Source organism: Xiphias gladius, chromosome 21 (assembly GCF_016859285.1).
Source record: "Xiphias gladius isolate SHS-SW01 ecotype Sanya breed wild chromosome 21, ASM1685928v1, whole genome shotgun sequence".
In the NCBI taxonomy this organism is placed as follows: Eukaryota; Metazoa; Chordata; class Actinopteri; order Istiophoriformes; family Xiphiidae; genus Xiphias; species Xiphias gladius.
Genome location: NC_053420.1, coordinates 14,647,938 through 14,668,838, shown reverse-complemented (window position 1 = coordinate 14,668,838; position 20,901 = coordinate 14,647,938). Strand labels below are relative to the sequence as shown.

General features: G+C 41.1%; 1 protein-coding gene across 3 annotated transcripts in view; it reads right to left on the bottom strand.

The window, feature by feature from the left end:
• Positions 1-20,901, bottom strand: part of cacna2d2a (calcium channel, voltage-dependent, alpha 2/delta subunit 2a) — a 144,809-nt gene that overhangs the window by 17,459 nt on the left and 106,449 nt on the right. For all 3 annotated transcript variants that reach the window (XM_040158697.1, XM_040158698.1, XM_040158699.1), the window contains exons 9-15: positions 10,739-10,789; positions 10,273-10,372; positions 8,665-8,826; positions 7,025-7,135; positions 6,076-6,154; positions 2,643-2,692; positions 220-309 (exon numbers count right to left, since the gene is read on the bottom strand). In XM_040158697.1, coding sequence (XP_040014631.1) covers positions 220-309; positions 2,643-2,692; positions 6,076-6,154; positions 7,025-7,135; positions 8,665-8,826; positions 10,273-10,372; positions 10,739-10,789 — 643 coding nt within the window. The remainder of the gene's footprint in view (positions 1-219; positions 310-2,642; positions 2,693-6,075; positions 6,155-7,024; positions 7,136-8,664; positions 8,827-10,272; positions 10,373-10,738; positions 10,790-20,901) is intronic.

Genomic DNA, 20,901 nt, shown 5'->3' with positions numbered 1-20,901 from the left:
ACAAAAATGATACATAGCGAAATTGAATAGATTCAAAAAGGGTGTGACACCAAGTTCATGACCTGAATTTACCCAAAAATCTTCAACAAACAAAAGTAGCGGAGGGAGTACATAATTAAACCCAGAATTGGTCTGCAGAAGAAATATTTGGAGGATCTTACATATGTTGCTGTAAGGGTTGATCAAATAAATTGTCTTTCTTTGTAAGTTCTCACTCACCAGAGCATCCTGGTAGACATTTGTCCACTGCACCTGCTTGGCTTTAGGCCCAGCCAGCACCATGGGACGGCCCAGAACATCCAGGTACTCCTGCAACAGCAAAAACACAGGTACAGGTATGCTGACACACAATAAACACTCGTGATCAAACAGACATTATAGTGCTTGTCATGTAGAGACGTTAAAAGCAGAGAGCAGGAAGAGCCCCCCAGTGTTCATCTGTCATAAAACTACAAGACCCTGACCAGCCTCCTCTGTGTCACCACATAAACCAGTGGGCCACCAGCAGCATCCCGGCCCTGCCGAGTCATAAAGCCTCCAGTCCTGAGTCACTCAAGGCCATTTTTCATCATTATGAAAGAGCTATTAAAAACACATTAAGGGTGTCAATGGCACGATGTGCAAACAGTCCGTTCTCCCAGAGGCTGTACTGTCAACGCTGGCACTGTGAGAATGTCCCGCAGCAATTGTGAATAGAGGTCAGGGGTTAAATCTACTAGTAATACATCATAATCACTACATTCGTTTGTTCTCAGGAGCCACCTCGTACAACAGCTGAGATGTCTTTTTTTGTAAACAATCTATTGATCCATTTCACTTTGGGAGATGATGTGTAATTGGTAAATTTATTGAGGGAGTGACCTCATGACATACGAAGCAACCGCATAGTTTGGATGAAAAAAAAAAAAAGCCTTGCAAGGAAAGGACGATTGCAGTGAGTTTTCAGTGTCTTGTTCTTTTAACAACCACAGACAAAAAAGTAAACTGACTGTGTACACTTCTGCCAACATTTACAAAAGCTACAAATTCCTCCACAGTATCCTATTCAACAGTCAAGTGAGTTACAACACCAAATGTCTAATGTATAACCAAATGTCTAGCACAATATATTCAAATATAAAAACAGATCAGCAAAATAGCAGGAGAGCGGGTTAAATGTTAATTTTAAAAACGTCAGTGGTTCTTACATGATGACATCTATTTTGCAGTGAGAGGGAAATGTTATCGCAAATTTCTGACCCTTGCCACCACCCTTTGTGTATCTATCCTCAATACACAAAAGGGGCGCCCTGTATAAGCACACAGCGATTTCAGTATTATGGTTTTGACCGTTTGTTTTTCATCGCCTGAACAGCGAGGTGCTGACAGGCGTAACCCTTTTCTATTATTAGCTCAATAAAAGTCCGGTTTAACGCGCCACAGGGAGATATTCCATCAGGACAATGACAGCCAGACCTTTTCACGGGATATAGGGGGAATTTTCCGCCTGGCTAGAACAATCTAGGAAACATAAAAAGTCAGCAACCGCAGATGTGTGGTCCAAAGGCACCAGAGCCATATAGACTCCAGCAGCATCCCTGCGCGTTGATTAAATGCTATTGTCTCCCTGGGTACTGTAACAACTCCGGCTGCAGGGAGTAAACTCATTAGTACGTTCCCTGTAAAGACAAAACATCCTAACTAATGCCTTGCCTGTTATTGTTGCTCCGCTGAGATACTAAACAAAGAAGCCACAATGGATGAAAGAATTCAAATAAAAACTAAACTTCAGTCACAGGTAACCATGCCAAAACACAAAATATACTGCCATTTCTTTTCAAAACTATTCCAGTCTTCTCACATAATTGTATGACTCAGAACAATATGAATAATAATATTTTTGCCATCTGCAGTCCATTTGTTATTTGAATGTTGTCATCTTAGTCAGGTGGGACTATGCGATGAGTGTGTGATGTGGATGGGCAGAGTACGGTTAAATAACATGAGGCTCCAATGTGTCTTCTGAGCCTATACAGAGCTGTAGCCACCCGCCTTCAGAAAACCTATTAGAGTAAGTGGCAGTTCTCAGAATATAAATATGCCAGAGTTAATGGAACAGCTGACAGTCTATTCTCGGGCCTGATCGCTCACCGAGGCTGGGGGGCTGGGGGGGGGGGGGTGCAGTAGCTACCCCACCTCCCAGCGACTGAGTCAATTTCTACAGCTGGAATGAGGTTATCCCAAGGGCCTCTAGAAGCTCGTAGTGCTTCAAGCGAGTATGGAGGGGGTGGATGGGCCACCAGAGGTGTGCGTGTGTGTGTGTGTCTGGCAGACAGAGAGAGAAAAAGAAAGAGAGAGGTAGCAAGAGAGGAAGAGATCTGAAAGTCTTTACATCAGAGGTTCCAAAAAACGTTATCATGAAGAGACCATAACTATGTTTGTTATCACTCCATCTCCACCTCTGTCACTTCCTTTCTTTAGTCATCCAGCTGTGCCGTCTTCTGTCCCTTTGTTATGGTATACTTACAGATATGTACAATCTGTGTAATTATCATCAAAGCAAGCATGACAGAAGAATGGACTAGCTTCTTGCTTGAAATTGATGTTTTTGTGGGTGGCATAAAGGTGTATTCAGTACCTTGTACACACTCCATATATCTTACCTGGGTGTTGATTCTGATTGCTCCAATCGATGGAATTTCAAAGTAGTAACCTGAAGATTGAGAGTAGAGAATCAATACATTATTCCAAAAGAAAGCGTGCATCCAGTCTGCTCCATGGTGCATGCCTGTGTCAAGTTCTGGCTCAGAGTTAAACAGTCAAAGTGTGTACAAAATTGATCCAATTGTAGACTGGAGTCTAATCTCTTCAGTGTTATTAGGTACATGTTAATGCCCTCATTTCCAGCTGATGACGTTGTGCGATGCAGGCATGGCCGAGCTTATGGCCATTGACCTCCTCACACTCATGGTTGCGCTGTAGGATGTAAATGTGGAGGCTCCTTGGGATTGCTAAGCCCCAGGCACTGCTGCTGCTGATTAGTAATGGAGGAGAGTGACCAACTGGGTCAATAACCATGGCGCTCCCCGAGTTATTAAAGCCATGAGTGTTTATACAAAGAGCCGCGAAATGGAGGCAGCATCCCCAGAATGTTAAAAGGCAGAGATGACTCATTATTTTGATACATTAGCCACTTTGCCACAGTGGTCTGTGTCGAAATTTGTCTTCCCTGTCTCTTCCATTTGCACATGCAAGCATGCAGACATTATACACACACGTGCACATGCGTAGACATCTCTGCACACACAGTCACAGCGCGCAGCTATTCGTTATAGCTTTCTTCAGAGCAGCAGTCTGTCCCAGTGCTTTTGGCTGCGTGCCAGAGCGGTGGCATCTGTGGTTGTAGGGCAAAGCTCGGCGAGAGGTGAAGAGAGGAAAATATAGGCAGTAACTAAAGAAAAAGAATGTATGTATGGCCCTCGTCTGTGCTGTGCAGGGTTAACAACAGAGACCTTCTGCGTGAGGAACAGTTGTGATTTTAATCGATAACCTATTTTCTTCGTGACTCTCATTTACATAATGCCTTAGCACCATTAGAAGTCAGTTTTCCTCAAATGTCATCCCCAGATTTATGAAGTCATATGGGACCGTTTTGAGACAAATATATGAAAATTAAAATAGGCTATAAAATATACTATATCATATGAGTTGAGCTTTTTTAACTAGATGTCGGTAAACTCTAAAGTTTGTTTTAGTGCTTTCCGCATAAAGATACATTATGTAGGTCAAGCGTAATATTAAAAGTATGAGTAAATCATAATGAACTACTTTCTAGTAATATTCCCATTTCTTATCAAGACTTGTTAGAGACTACGTATAAACTGTCATTGTTTACTGTGTCACTGTTTTCCCAATACATTTGTATAACTAATTTCATGGTGTAATTGATATGTTTGAGGATTTTGCTTCTATTGTGGATGGCCATCTTGAATTTATGCAATATTTTATTCCAAGTATTTGCTACCTCCATTTCACCTGTTTTTTGAAGATAACTCTCCTTTCTGTTTTGGATTTTGTTACACTGTTTGAGAGCATGGATAAATGGTTCTATTGTCCTCGGAGTCAAAGTGAGGTTCCTTTCTTCTTAAGATGGGCTCCCACCTCAAGCGAGACAACAGCTAGCATCTGCAAGTGGCCTACTTGTGGGTGTTTGTGTGTGTGTGTGTGTGTGTGTGTGTGTGTGTGTGTGTGTGTGTGTGTGTGTGTGTGTGTGTGTGTGTGCGTGTGCGTGTGTGTGTGTGTGTGCGTGTGTGTGTGTGTGCGTGTGCGTGTGTGTGTGTGTGCATGTGCGCGCATGTGTGTGTGTTTCTGCAGTTTTTCAAATGTGTGCATGTGATGGGTGAAGGGTTAAGGCCAGTGGAAGTGTCAGGGAGCTGGCTCTGTTGGAGTGAGATACCAAAGAGTAATAAGTACTGAAGATATGAGAGGACAGCTCCATTGAGGCTGGTGTGTCAACACTATTGTCCTATGTTGGCACAGACTTTAGTACTGTGGTAATCACTACAGTCGCGAACAGCGGAGAGCATGTTGGCACAGACGCGTAATCCTGGACTTTTCCCAGCCTGACAGGGAGATCGCACGGTAATCATCCTGCTACCAGACTCCTCCTGCTAATTAATAACAACTTCTGGGGAGATGCTTCTGAAGCACTTGGCTCCAGTGACAATAAGCTCATCAGCAGCAGCAGTTAGCCGAGGCTTCATACAGACAGCTAAAGGCCTCATAAAGGAGCAGCTTCAGATAAACTGCAACACTGTGAAACAATATTAAATCAAACCACAAAAGAGACGAAGAGAAGTGGGTCATGGATTTAAAAACTAACAGCGTTCAAAACTAAGCACAGCAACGACAGTGTGAGTTAGGCTGGGTTAATATAAGCTGGGTCAAGATGAGATACATGCAGACAATGTAGCTAACAGGAAGAGCCGCTGAGTCATATGGGCTGTCAGACTGTCGGTCAGAGGCAGCGCTGCCTGCTTGTTGGGTTATTTTAGGGAATGTAACAGCTTTAGATTAATAAAATATTGATTCGACCATCACGAGATGTAAGACAGACACCTGGATAAGTGATGATGGGTTTATAATGGTGCAGGCAGGTATTAAATATTTTATTTTACTTATTTTCCGGTTGCAAGTTTCAAGCCTGTTGACTTAGATGTGATCAGAAGTGTGCTCCACCCGTAACCACACCCAACAGAGATGTCACAGTGTCCTGGAGTACATCTATACATCACTTCCCCTTTTGACCATGAACAGGATAATGGGGTACAGAAAACTTTTAGATTTATTCATTTATTTTTTTATTTCTGGTTATGGAAAGGGGCCTAAAGGGTCAACATGAGGCTCTTTAAAGCAATAAGAAGACCACACATGCACTGTTGTGTACTCTTGGCCTCGGCAAAAGTGTTCTCATAAAAATCTAATGCAAAACTGTAATTTATAGCTCTTCTTTAAAGACTGATTAGGCTTTCCATTTCCTACTTAAGAATGACAAGACTGGGGCTCTTTTCAGTATCCCTCCCTTGTTCACTCCCCATATAACAGACATGCAAAAGTTTGGTCAATATAGTGAGCAGTGTTAGTGAGCAGATTTCAGACCCTTATTAATCATCATCATTTTGTATCATCACTTAAAGGTATAGTGTTGTTCAACTGTCATTTTTGCATATATAAAATGTGACATATTGCATTGTGGGGTTGTTAATAAAGAGTAGCGTAAATGTCATTGACAAATTTCGTTCCATCGTTGGAATTTCTGAGGGCACTATATTGTGCATGAATTTCACATTCAGAATGGGGACAGTCAAATAACAAGGGTGGAGGGTAAATACCATGTCAGTCACAAGAATCCTCTACAAATACATTCTTGCTGGTAGTTCCTTTAATTTTACCGTGCACTATATTGTTCAAGAACATCCAGATGATGTTAAGTACGATGAAAAATGTGTCCATCTATGAAATCCCTTCTCCACCTCTTATCTCTCTTGCATATTTTAAATACAAACGTGCTGCAGTAGAAACATCTTATCCACTTACCTTTATTGGCACAAGCTATCCACTGCAAAGGGGTGACGTCATAATTATGTTGCCCAACAGAGAAGGTGAAGACACGAACCTGGATGGAGAAAACGACAAATGCAGAGAGACAGAGAGGACAAAAGACATTAATCATTTGAAGGAAATACTAGGATAATAAAGAGACAGAATTAAAACAGCCAAAAACCAAAGCTCCTGCAGAGACGGCTACTTGAGCAAAACAATACCCAACAAACCTCCTTCTGGATGGTGATAAGTTCACTGTCATGTGAGAACTACGAGACACAAATCTTGACTATGATTAGATTGGCCTCGTAGTCAACTCGCACAACTGTCTCGAACACAAGACTGCAGTGAGAGTGTTGTCAAACTGCAGATTATTCCTGTATGACAGGAGCCGTCATGAGAGAACTCGATAGAAATGGATACCAGAATAAATATTGATAAGGCTGTGAACTGGGTGAAAGAAGGGGTGGGAGTGAGAACAAGACTGGAACAAAGACACAGACTCAGTATCTTTTGGCTGTAATTTTATAGGCTCTGATGATAAAGTGGCTAATTAGTCAGCAGGTCAGAGCTGTTAACACCAGCAGCAAAACAATAAAAGAGATAGAGGAAGAGAGAGGGAAAGAGAAACAGACCAAGAGAGGGGGGACAGAGTTGAAGAATAAAAAGATGAATCACAAGAGGAAAAAGCCTGAATCCGAACAGCCAAAATGGAAGTGAAGAAAGCTTGGAGAGGATGTTATGTGCAAAGATTGGAGTGCTTGGCATGTCTGACAGACTAACTAACACAACTTCCTTTGCTATAACTAGACAATGTCAGCAGAAAACAGTGGCAGACGGGGAGAGAAAAGGCCCCGCTAAGACAGTTTCTGGACATGCTTGATATCTTGGGCTGGCAAAGCGAGTAGATGAAAAGATAATAGCCTTATGGGGACAGACTCACTGTTTTGTTGGGCCAGTTGTACTTCTCAAAGATTTCCTGTGCACGATCCTCCCCACCATCTGTAAACATCATTATCATCTTATTGCAGTTGGCCCTCGGGGCGCTGCTCTCCTGTGGCACATGAAGAGAGAAGAGGGAGGCGAGAAGAGCAATGAAAGGGAAAGAAGAAGGGAGACAGGTTAGGGAAAATGCAAGAATAAATGGGGAAGGTGGTCAGGCTAGAACATCGTACAAAACAGTATGGTAATGTGATAAATATGTCAAAGAAACAAAGTGGATGTTCACAAAATACGAGGTATTACATAGATATTATTGTGACACTTTTAATCCCTGCTATTTAGCATTTATAAGCAGTACATAGTAAAAGTTTAAAGTGTTACTTGTATTTTAATCAGACATCTCTTTGACTCCTGATTTAAAACTTACTAGGGCTCAAATAGCAAGTAACAAATAAATCAAACTGTATATTTTCAGTTATTGTGGTGGTTATGTTTACAGTGTCTAGAATTATTATTTTAGGGCACTGCAAACAGCTAAAACTCCTTATTTCAAAGATGGGACAGAAGCCATGGTACTGTAGAGACGGTGTCTTGGTAGATTCACCTCATAGATCTCACCTCCGACTTAAAGCTAGTTTGTAAAATGGGACCTCTTCATGGGAATATATTGGACCCAAATGTCCCAACTCATTCTAATCTGCTCTCAGCTTTTAGTCTTACTTTTTCATCTAGATTTACAAATTTCCCAGTTAGTAGGCACACGGTACCTCATATTATCATAATTTTTGGATTTCATTTGAAGTATACAACAATATTCTAGCGATAAATTGGATTGTGTCAGAATCACTTTCACAAGCTTTAAAGCACTATATGCTCATAGCCAGGCACTACTTTTTAGTATTCAGCTCTGATACAACCCACCCCGCCTGTCTGCACAGCAGCTGCCATTGATTTGCAGGCCAGCGGCATGTCAATCTGACAAGATTCTAATAAAGATAAATAATATTGCTACAATTACATATTTTTATTGTGCTTCTGCCACCAATCATGGGAGTGAGTGCGCCACAGACCGCGATTAAAGGGGCCTTTTTATTTCTCATTCTGCTTGAAAAGAGAAGGGGAGGGGGTGCAGCCGGCACTTGGCTCTATGCCTCAAACCCCACCAGAGGAATATAAAGTGTCTGCGGCTGATCTCCTCTGGGCTGCGCTCATCAATCATCCGATCAGAGCCCATTAGGGTGGCAGCCTCCTAAAATACACAGCAGCATACTGAGCTGAGGCAGCACCTGTGTTGAGAGCACATGGCCGCCCGCTGCTGACAGTCCTCACCACTGTGTTGGCTGCTGCTAACGCTAGCGTCACTCCATCGCAACAGCAGCTATGATCAGACCAATCTTCGACAATGACAGAACTCTGGAAATGTCTTGTACAAACCTGAACCTCTCACTGTCAGCACTGTTTTATCACTGTAAATTCAGTTTTATTAATTGGATTTGACAGTAACTGTGGCAGAATGTACAGGAGCTACAGTCCATGGCTCCAGTATGTTATCTAAGACTCTCTGGAAGTGCACAATTTGTCAGCCACAGACAAACATCCACCCTTGCATTGCCCTACCCTGAAAGGCTTGTTGGCTCTTACATTGAGAAGCTGTTCAAAGGCAAATGTGAAGCCAGACTTGTAATCTGTAGTTCCTTTGGCTTGCATATGCATGACAGCCTCCTTGAAGATCTTTTTGTTGCGAACATTGGCTTGGACCAAAGTCCTGAAGCAAGGAACAACAGCATCGGCCTTCTCATTGAACTAGAGGGGGGAATAAAAAGACACAAATGAACATACCATACATGTTGACTAGCTTTTCCCGACAAAAATACCCCCAGATTTTAAGTTTGTATTCAACTGTTGTGTGCTTCTGTGTTTCCTCTATTATATGTGTGCGTAGTTCATGGAAGCAGGATGCAGACGTGAGTGTGTGCAGATATAAGCTGCCCTGTCGCTCTCTAGCTGGCAGTAAACACTGGTAATTACAACTTTCCACACAAAGAACAGGTGCACCTGAAACACCAGTGCAAACCACTGAACAGAAACCCAGCCAAGGTAATATCATCTGTCTAATCTCATCCACCAAATTAGCCTAAACGTGTGCGTGCGTGTGTGCATTTGTGTGTGTGTGTGTGGCATATATATTTCTTCTTGCGCGCAGTGTCTATACTTGATTACAATATTGGAAGCAACGTCTGTAATAGCAGGTTTCAAATATTGTTTCTTTTTGAAGGTCAACTTCAAAATCTACTGACATTTTCAGACCAGATTGATGTAAAACGGTATGTGTGCGAAAAGCTGACATTTTCTCATGGGTTTGTGTTGTCTCATATTTAAATTAACAGCCAAATAAATTAAAGACACAAAAGTATTCAGAATCACATGTTCAACAATCATCATTCCGTTACTTCTTAGTATCACATCTCCATAAAAATGTTGTGATATACAAAGGTTGTGAAACAGGATTAGAAAAAAACCCCTATAACGAATAAAAATAAAAAAGTACTTTGAAATAAAATCTATATTATTGTAACTAATTATATTGCCATTACAGAAGTGAGGCCACAGTCAGTCATTAAGAAGTGTACTGAAGCAAATGGACTCGAGAGCTGTTGTCTGATGATTATTTTCAGTTAATTTTTAGTTATTAATATTTTGTGTCTGCAAATAATTCACAGCAAGCTTTTGTAAGCCTTCACTTTTTTCATGGGGTGAAAATCAGATGCGTTCCCATCCAGATTACCATGCTCATTTTCTTGCTCTTAGAGCTGGGATTTAGAAGCATACAGTGGCTAGGAGCAATGGATTATGAAGGATTACTGAAGGAAGTCTCCAAAAAGAGCCACCACACCAAGCGTGTGGACGTGTGTGTTATCTGTCCTACAATACAGGATAACGTTAATATTCCCCTAAACATTATTCCTAATAGAAAGCCTAGTAAACAGCAGAGAGTGAAAGAGACAGACAGGCAAAATCCCACATGGACAACGGTGATGCAGGGAGAGCAAATACATTGTAATGAGGGAAGTGCAGTGTTTCCATTGCAAGCAAACAACTGGGAGCAGTATGAGCACAGTGTGCCGTTTACTGACTCCTTGCTTGATTAGCACCTGCTTAATGAATACAACAAATATTTGTGTTATCGTTGTTTTCAGGAGTGATTTGTAATGATTAATTGCAAATCATAATCTGCAAACTTTCACTTACCCTGGCCACATTCACATAGTCATCGTCTGACAGAGTGTCCAGCATCTCCACAACGGAGGTTTTCATGAGCTTCAGAGTGAGTCCGCTGACACTTCCGCTCCTGCAGCAAAGAAGCAACAAGGCAATTAGAGGCTCAAATATAGGAAAAAAAGGTTTGAATCTTGGGAGCTTCATATATGAAAACATGTTTTTTCTGGTCATATCACTTTTTCAAAGTTATCAGGGAGTGGTTTCATCAACAGTTTCATCCTCTGACATAATTCTCTATATTTGGACATGCATTCAAAGTAGTATCTGTATGTTTTAAGGCAGTTACGCAATGGCAAGTGCAAGTGGATGAGGAGCAACCATCTTCCTCTAACTTTAGGCCTTCCTCAGACCAACAGGTGGCACTAATGCCCTTTGAAGGAGATGCATGCTGGAGCCAGGGTGTAAATTTTGAAAGAGGAGGCAGTGGGATACTCACACATCCACAATGATGACCATGTCCTTTGGAGACGATGCACCTTGGATATACCTGTACAAAAGACACAAAGAATGAGCTTTAAACGGTTTCCATAATCTTTATGAATTGCACTAAAGAAAGAAGCCAAAGTCACAATGAGCTGAGCCATGATAATAAGAAGCGACCATGGCTGAGCCCACTTAAGCTACAGAATACAGAAAAGGCTTATGTGCTTAGAAGAGTTAATAAGTTGTACTATATACTTTAGTGTTGGCAACAGCTACTGTCAGCTGACTTCATTAGAGATACTCCTCTACTCTGAATAACAATGCCTACTCTTAATAATTACTGCATAAGCCAAAGTAATTGCTGGTTTATGGTCTAAGTATACAATAATATATTCACGACAATAGCCTGCACCAGACTGTACAACCTCCTAACCACACAAGCCCTCACTGTAAAAACAGCCTTTTTAACAATCCTAGTACTCAGTCTAAAAGGTATAAAAATTAACATACTTTATATTAACACAGACTTTCATACAGTTTTTAAAGAATACCTATGACCCAATGACAACAGCTGATCTTTCCTATGTGTTATGTGTTTGAAAATGCTTTTGATATTCAGATATTAACATTATGCTTAATATTTGTTTTAGAATCTAGCTAGTTTCTTGTTTCTGTTTTGAAAATCGGACATCATTTATATCAGTTGTAGACCACCATAAACTGAGGCGAAGACCTGTTGATGTTCGTTTCAGGTGAAGTTTAATTAAATTAACAAATCGCTCAATGGCGTTTAACCCATTAAAAGTCAAGCTGTCTTTAAAATTCTGCATATAGGTTGGCACATCCTATTTCCAATACCAATCAACATGTTCAAATAGGTTTTACCGAATTAAGTGTCAGTTTGTTGTAGTGAAGTGACCTACCTTAGACTGCGTTAAATGATGTTTAGGATACTGATAATTGTTTAGAAGTACCCACTCGCATAAGAATTTAAATGGAAAACAAATTATTTTAGGACTTAAAATGAGCACAAATGACTTAATAACATAGGTTTTTTTATAGTAGGGCTATGGTGACTCCTACAGTCTAATATGGCTTAAGTTCAGTCACTTGAAAATTATATAAACTTGTCAAGGAGCAGCCTGAGTGGTGTTAACCTGTGCCGTTGCGAGTCTGGGCTGAGCTAAGTGCTGTCCGTAAAGTAAGATAGCTGATGTTCTGTTCCTTTGTTGACTCATCATTTGGGCGTCAAACACATTATTTACTCTGGCGGTCCCTTTGTCGGTGGGAGGCAAAGGTTCTTAAGACCATTATGCTTCTGTTGCATAAAAAACTCCTAAAATGGGGCTCTTCTGGGTGCGTGTCAGCCACGGCACAGCGAAAGTCAACAAAGCAGAGATAGAACTAACCTAGCAGGTCTAGGTAACTTGCGTCCTGGAAGAGACTCACACGTCACGTCTGTCCACAGTTGATTGTGGTTGATATACAGAGAAAAAATAAAAATTCCCTCATTCTGTTCCAGTGGCAATTAAATTCCCATTTACCCCTGATAGAAAGAGAGCTGACTTTGATGGACATTATACACTTTTCTTTGGCACACTGGGTTGGGGTTCAAATATGAGTACCAGTTTGACATTCTGAGGAGAGAGCAGGCAAGCATATAGCAGCCGTCTTAGGCAGAGGCAGAGTAATCATCAGGGGTCGCTTTCTGCTGATTATCAGCTGTTCCGCTGAGTGTGGAGAGAAGCCAGCTGCCTGTGGGCCAGAGAGGCTCTTTTCTTATGCTCGGCCAAGCTGATATGGAGGTAGAGCAACAGAGCCCCGGTAGGCTCCACCACTGCTGCCACAAGTCTCAGCGCTCCCACTCACTGGCAGGCGCCACTCCAACCTGCAGAACGACCCCTGACCCGTGTTTAAGTGACGTCCCTCAGCACACTGCCTGGGCTGCTCAAATCTGTTTTTCAGACACAACCTGGACCCCACTCTGCTGAAAAGCTGCCTTGAAAACCCCCAGATGGAGCAGGGACTCGGCACCAGCACTGCCTCGCAAGAGGTCGATTAACTGAGCAGGCCCAGAGTGAACATGGGCAAAATGCGTGTGAGGGAGGAGGGGGGGAATCCAATTATTTTCAATAATAAAGAATGCCACATCAAAGGTAGAACTTACGCAGCTTTCCACAACTGTGTGGCGTATGAAATCAGGTCTGGAACCATGAGGCATATTGGCATGCATGACTTTTATCAATTTAATTACTGAAATCTTAATTTGAGGGAGTGAGAGGGAGAGGAGGAGAGATCTGAGACTCCACACAGTGGCGGCTTCTTTCTTTTGAGCGGATGGGGTTTGTGAAAGCGATCATCGATGCAGGACGGCAACTCAGTCAGAATGTGGCCCACGTCTCCACTGCCTCAGGCTCACGGACGGAGACACCCCGTCTGGAGATTGAAGGAGGGTCATTTGGTGACAGCTGATGCCTGCAGACTAACTGCAGGATTTCATTAACTTCTCTGGTCAGTCTATTTCTCATAGAGGAGAATGGTCCTTTAATGGGACTTCAAGTTATTTTGAAGCAGCTAAATGTTAATTATACGGCAATGCAGACTTCTATTACTCAGTCATTATGGGTCATCTCACAGTGTAAAATCTCACAATGGTAGACTGTGTAAACTTTGGCCCTAAAATCTGCAGAGAAAATATCACTTTCAAGCAGATCATTTCTCTCTAACTGTGAAAGAGGCAGCATTGATCAGCAGTAATGGGGTTTAAGAGGAATGTGTGAGCAGTGATGGAGTAGAGAACAGTAACACATGAGCCAGAATAGCGTCACTCAGCACTGAAGCTAGAGTGCTACCATGGCTGATCTTCCCCGCAGATTGTCTTGGTGTATCAGCACCGCTCTCTTTTCTCTCCCTTTCCATTCCCTGAAGTACAATTGCATTTTCCTACATGCCTCTGAGTAGAGAACATCAGGATCAGAGGAAGCAAGATGGAGTCAAGGATTTTTTAGTCTCCAGGCTGATATGCAGTTCTACGGTTCTGACAGGAAAAAAATACATGAACTGGTATCAGTGTTTTTCTCCACATTTTGATTCGTGGATCCAGATGTGTTGTTTCTGCATGGATTCCAGTCAGTAATTACATCTCAGCTCCTGCCCACTGATGCCATTCTTTCCCTGTCATTACCCATTCTCCTGCGTGCCAGGGCCAGGTGACAACCAGATGGGCCTGGCTGGTGCTGAACTGAGCCCCATCGCCCATTCTACCCCACAGCGACACAACCACCAGCCATCAGCTGGTAGACTCAACATATCAGCCTATGACCTCTCTGTGCACTCACTGAAAGTTATGGTAAGCATCTGACCACTGGTGCTGAATCATCATAACTAGTGAGAACATTTTATTACGACGTCACTAGTGTATTTACATATCAGGATGAGTCAGATCTGGTTCACTCTGAGTAACTCATTACAGAAGATACACTAATGTGAAAGTTCTCCTTCCACGTCCAACTCCTCTTTAATTCAGCCTGTGTATGCCTGTCCATCATCTACAGGTATTTACATCAGATCTCACATCTCATAAATTAGTGTATGAAATACCAAACTACCTGTATCTACTTTGTTGGCAATGCGAGTGCAACTGCCTGGTGGTGAACCAAAATATTTCAGAGTGAGTTTACAAGGTCCAGCTAAGGTCTACTATAAAACTAAAACAAACATACAAACATAAAACAAAAATTTGGTTTCTTAGTCCTTATAATGACCTAAACCATAACAGATACAATAAAACCTCAAAGCCTTTAAGACCACAACGAAGAGATACGTTTCAATGAGGAAAGAATTTCTTTTTCTCTTATCTTTAACTGACACGGCACTGTTTCTTTTACTGTAAAATATAAATTCAAATGTATCACTCACAAAGTGCCTTTGGGCCTTGTACAAATGATCAGGTCTTCTAATATCTAATAGTTGTTACACCCCTACAAGCAGCATCGATTTTACATATAGTAAGAACAACACTGTGACACAGCATTTTCTGCATTTACATCTGTTTTGATTGCTTGAAATTACTTATTGTTTTTTTTATGGCAGATATCATTCAATAGACAGAAATTTTATGAAATCAATTTTGGATACTGATTAAGTCATTTATCAAAAAACGTAAAACCTTTGCTGGTTCCAACCTCTCAAACGTGATAATTTACTGCTTTTCTCTGTTTCTACGTTGTTGTAAATTGGATCCTTTCTTGTTTTGGACTGTTGGATGAACGAAACAGTCAATATGTAGACATCACCTTTACCTCAGAGAACTTGTGAGGAGCACTATTTTCTTTAATTTCTTATAGACTAACTGATTCATCAAAAACAGAATTCGCAGATTAATTGAATCGATGAGGGAAATAATTGTAAGTGAGGGCCCTTAAGCAAAGTATTGAGTTCTGCAATATATCACAGACTGTAATAGAAGTAATTTGAGTTAATAGCTAATTGCAAACAACAAGTAATTGGTTAAGTTTAAGTGGCCATTGTTTTTTATCTTCATATTGTGATATATTATTAACTAAATAAATCGAAAAGTTGGGCCACAGCAGTAGTGGTGACTTGTATACTTGTATACTAAGACAAGAAAGCCATAACATACATCATGTATGTCATGAAATAAACGTGTTCATACCATCACAAATGCGTACGTGCCAATATGTACAATCATGATAAAGTCTTATATGTGTGTGTATTAGACATGTTCTCTTTAAACTGATGTGGAACGAGGCATCGCTCTAAATGAGAGGAGATTAAAGTGGTAGCATTCACAGCCACACCACCCTTACAACCCTCCCACACACCCCCATAAATCTAAAAGAAATGCATTATACAAGCAATGAACACAATGACACATTCTTCGTCGTGGTGATTGTATTTCACTTCTTTTGCAGCAGTCTGGTAAAGCAGTCTCATTGGAATTCATGAAATAGTTTTATCATGGCGCAGCGTTGTAAAATCAATACATTAACTGTGCCGGGGGGCTAACTCTCTCTGGAGATTGTGTTTATGCACCCTGACCCATTCCACAAAGTGGTGTGCATTACATTTAAATTGTAGGAATTATCTACTACATACATCTCAGAATCATGCAACAGATACATGTAGCATGATACATGGAGTGACTTGGGCTCATTACATTGTGTTACAGCAAGTGCGATGGAAAGCTTACTGTATGTTTGGAGTTGTGTGTGTTGGCAGTCGTCCATGAGTGTGTTCAAGTTTCACTGTTGTCTGTTGTGAACTATTTTTATGGGCTGCGTTGTACAATGCATATGCAGTACATAATGAGTGGGATGTATATACAGTACCTTATGTACTGTGTGTGTTTTTCCACTATAATGTGTGTGTTTTCTTCACAGCGTGAGCTCTGATATACATGCATCATGTACAGTAGATGTAAGCAGACTAACCATACCATAATGGGAGGACTATATAAAAAACAGAGAAACTGCATATGTGTGTGTATGTGTTTGTGTGCATGCTCCCAAGTGTGTGTGGATTTGTGTTGTGCTGATGGGCTTATTATTTTATGGACTGCTGCTCCCTTAGTGCTCCTGTGGATGTGGCAGGCGAATAAAGATTGAATTAAGATAAAAAAATATAGGAGGACGTCTCCCAGAGAGCCTGCAGGAGAAAGAGATGTTGTCTGCCGTTTATTTATTCCACTTTCTGTTGATTATTGGAAATGTTGGTACCAACATTCACATTTCCATACTTTTGGTTGTGCCAAAGACGAACACACAAAATTCTATGCTTAGTCTTTCCCCCACTTTCCTTGCTGAAATAAGTACAGAATATTGAATTAGTCATGCAGATTGGAACAATTATTAGAAGAGAAGTACTAGTATGTTACTGTTACTGAACAAAAAGTCTCCTGCTGTGTCTCTAAATCTTGGCTCCAACTATAATATAACTAACATTTTTGATTGGAACTCTCTCAGGAAAACTGCAAAAGCCTTGTGTCCACTTCAGTCTTACCAGTAACACACTGGTCTTTCTTTGAGTCAGCTTCTGCCTCGAGTGGGGTGAAGAGAATAAAAAACAGAGGAGGCGAAGCTAAGGGCTCTGGATATTAGGAATGGTATTTTGCGGAGCCTCAGCTTTGAGGATTGACTAGTAGTCATAATATTTACAAAGAGGTTAGATTGACTTTTTGAAGAAATCAATATGTGATATAGCCTACATGCTGTTGTGAACCTGGGAGGTAATGAGATCTTTGCAACGCTTGGCTAACAGGAGTCCATGCCTGTCTCTGGTTATTTCTCTCTCTGTCCTTTCACTTTTCTCTCTCCCTCTGCCTCACTTCACCCACTGCTTCGCTTCCCTTGATAACATGAACAGACAATATAATGGAAAAATGTTAATAATTAATGTCAGAGCAATTGGAGACAATTAAGTGTGATGACTGGACCATTAATTTTCCTGGGGCTGTTGGTGGGCGAGCAGACGGGGGAGAGAGCCCATCTGTCGAGGCAGGCGGCCCTCCGATCTTTTTTGTGAAAAGTGTACCTGGTCAGCTCTGGCCGGGTCAGCCATGCCACCATCCATCCGTCCGTCCCAGCAAAGCTACAGGTCTAGTACCCTACGAACTGGCTCTGAATTCTGGCGGCTACCTTCACTCTCCAAATTAAATCTCATCTTTCGCTGGGTGACTCATCACGGAGACAACATCAAAGCAAATGTCACTGAAGCATGTTCCTGCGATTGCATCTGTGTATTCCAGTTGCTACAGTATACTGGTATTTGTGAAGCTACATTGTCTATCTGGCAGATCAGCCCATGTGATCTGACTTTGTGAAAGCAAAAGAGCTGATATTGTGTGACAGTGTGTGATTGTCTGTGCTTATACATTATTTATTGGACATGTATGTAAAGTCCTTTTTGCCTGTATGTGTTTATCCTTGGTGTTTTTTTTCGGCTTGTGTACTTGTTTGGTAACAATTGCAATTAACAAATGAAGTGACATTTAAATAATATGCACTACATGATGTTTTTATGGTTTCTTCTATCTTGTCTGTATTAATGTATTGTTTGCATTTGTGTACCGCATATGTACCATTATTTTTTATCTATTTTTCTGCAATGACGTGGTATTCCCCACGTGTTCTCAAGGGAGCATGAAACTTTGGTACATCTGTATTGGTAACTAAATTGGTCTAATATCTATGCAGGTGGCCACTAAAAATTGTTCGTAGCATTTCATTTATTACTCCATATAACACTTATAGGCTACTCTATACTCCATACATTTCTCCATTTGTATCATGGAGTAACTTGTGGAGTCTTGAGATTATAGCACAAGTTTTAGCACGGATTTTGAGAGTCTGGTCATTTGGAATCACCACATCTGGATCAAGGAAAGAGATCAGCTAATGCTAGTTACACCCTCCTACTTTGTATAACATGGGACAAAAAAAGCGCTGACTGTGAGGGAGCTGCCTATGACTCAGCTGGTGTTGAAATAAATGAACAGAAAGTAGCATTTATTGGAAATCTCTGATAACGATTGGAGGCTAACTTCCACTTTCAGAGCAGAGGCTAGTTGGCCTAGCTTGCTAGCTTCCACTTCACAATTGGAATACAAGCGGCATGATATCATCAGGGGTTTTGCCTCTTTGGTTAGGTATGACCAGTAGCTTATGGTAACTGTTGCTACCATACTTTAGCTAAATATGACTTAACTCTATGACACTTGTCCTTCTGTTACACCATGTTTTAGGATTTACCTAGCTAAGACGCTTTTCCCACAAACGTCGAAATTCTGTTCTATTCTCTTTTGAAAAAATATGTACAATATCTGCAGTATTATAGTTTATATTTATTTACTGAAAAAAAACGAGAATTAAAATTTAAGTTCTACTGGAACGCAAGGTGGGTGCATGAGTTGTGTTTTGTCCGACTTGTGTTAATGTTCATGTGGTTGCTTGTGTTACTGTTTGCGTGATGGATGGTGTTATCTACTCCAGTCACATAAGCACACACAACGGGCTTACCTAACCCCTGTGGACTGTTTTTGTAATGCGTGAGATTGGCCGACCTCTCCAGAGAATGTCAGTCGGGGAGACAGCATGTTAGACTATAATCACACGAGTCTGACCTGACATATCATGACACTCCCTGCCACGGCCCCGCCACTCAGCGTGGCTGGGCACAAGTTGCTAAGCAACAGGCCACAGGAAATGTCGAAGGCGCCGACATGAGGAAAAGCTCGACAGAAATGACAGTGACAAACATGGAGGACCAGGGGGGTGACAAGGTGTTTCTCTGCGCAAAAATACACCTCTTCCTCTGTCTAACCTTGTCACAGACGCTGCTACTGCTCAGCAGTCTCCCTTGTCTTTCTCTTTCCTTGTTCCTTCCTGTCTCCGGGAGGAGTCCCCCAGTCAAAACATGTGTAAGAGAATTAAACTCGAGTGTACTACGGTTATTGTGCTGACAGATCAGAGACAGGATCCTTGTTTTATCCTTGTTTTTTTCCTTGTCGCCTTGTGTTTTCCAGCATTTTTCGTGTTTCCTACCATGACAGTGGAGCACTAGGGAGACTTTCTTCAGGTGTTAACTTAATTAAATTGTAAGGCACCACCTTGTTAGTCTGATGATTACAGATACACTGAGGTGTTAGACGATCTCTTTTCATTTTTCTTTTTGTTAAAAGACTTCAAATCTGTGCACAATCTAAATGTTAGCAGAAGTTCCATCCCAATAAGAACCTGATTGACAGGTCAAACTCCTCAGTTGTCTGAATATACTTTTAATTAACAGTACATGGTGAAAAAAATAACTGACTCTACTAAATGATTATTCTTCTCACTTTTTCCCCACAGGTGATATGACATTTTGAGAAGGATGTAAACTGTGCAAACTTTAATTTATTTTAATCTTTGGCTTTATGTTGATGTCTAGATTCTTTTTTAGCATTTTTAAAAATTTCAATTTTTCAAACTGTAGTTTTATGTTGTCTTTATCTATGGTTTTATGGTATTGGTATTTATTTCCCCTGTTTTGGTAAACAGATTAAGATGGGAGCACTTCAATTTTCATGCTTTTATGGATCAATAAATTGAACCTTGAACCTTGACTGGGCTTTTTAAACTCCACTTACACATCAAATGAGTGACTGACTTTACGTCTAATGTACTTTTCATGATCAGGTATTCATTCTCTTTCAGACTTGGCGACATTTTAATGTGCATTTTTGATCCTGAGGTCCATACAAAGTTCACCACAATGCAAAGGTTTTCTTTTGTTTGTGTTTTATTTGTTTGGTCTGAACTCATTGACTTCATCTGACATCCTGGCCTGACCTCAAAAAGCCACTCAGGCTGAGCTGGGCCGAGACAGAGATGGAAAACGGGGTCAGGTCTAATCAACATTGCTGTCATGATTATGTCCAGTTCACTCCAACCTGTAACCAGGCAACAGGCAGGGCTGCCACAAAGCCGATGTGACAGTGGCAGGTAGATTGAATGTGGAAGGCTGGACAGGAAGCTAGCGCGGGTGGGTGAAGGGAAGCTGTTTGGCCCGACACAGCCTAGTTCTGTCCAGCCCGTCACACTTGCCCGCCCCAGCACTTTGTACAGGGATCAGCTGTTGCACTAAAAACCACAGGCAAAGGTGGCCACTATAAACAAAAACATTATCCCCTAGTGTGTTTTGTCCTTGTAGCTAAACACAGTGCAATCTCCAATATCACTTACTGAGATAAATATGGGTTAGGAAAATGGTTTGATCTCATTCAATTGAATAATATCCTTTATTTAGCTGTAGGCTGGAAGGACCAGAGGAGATCTACAGGGGCCGGAAACAAAACACTGTACAGGAATCTTAACACAAGACTGGATTTAAGAACTAAAGCCTTTCTTTTGTACATGTGGCTACTGTCACTAAGTCATCTTAATGTACAGACATGCCTTAAGCAGCCAGTTTAGGAAGATGATTTTATAAAGTTATAATCTTTATAAAAATTAATTCCTATAAAGGAATCGTCAGAAAAATTTATCAGATACATTGATTCATACAGTAGGTTACCTTTGTGGAGTAGTATTTTAGTGTAGTGCAGTTAAGTAAGTACATGTAATAATTCAAAAATTTTTATGTAAGTAGGTTACTTCTTTTAACTCCAACAGTGGGCAA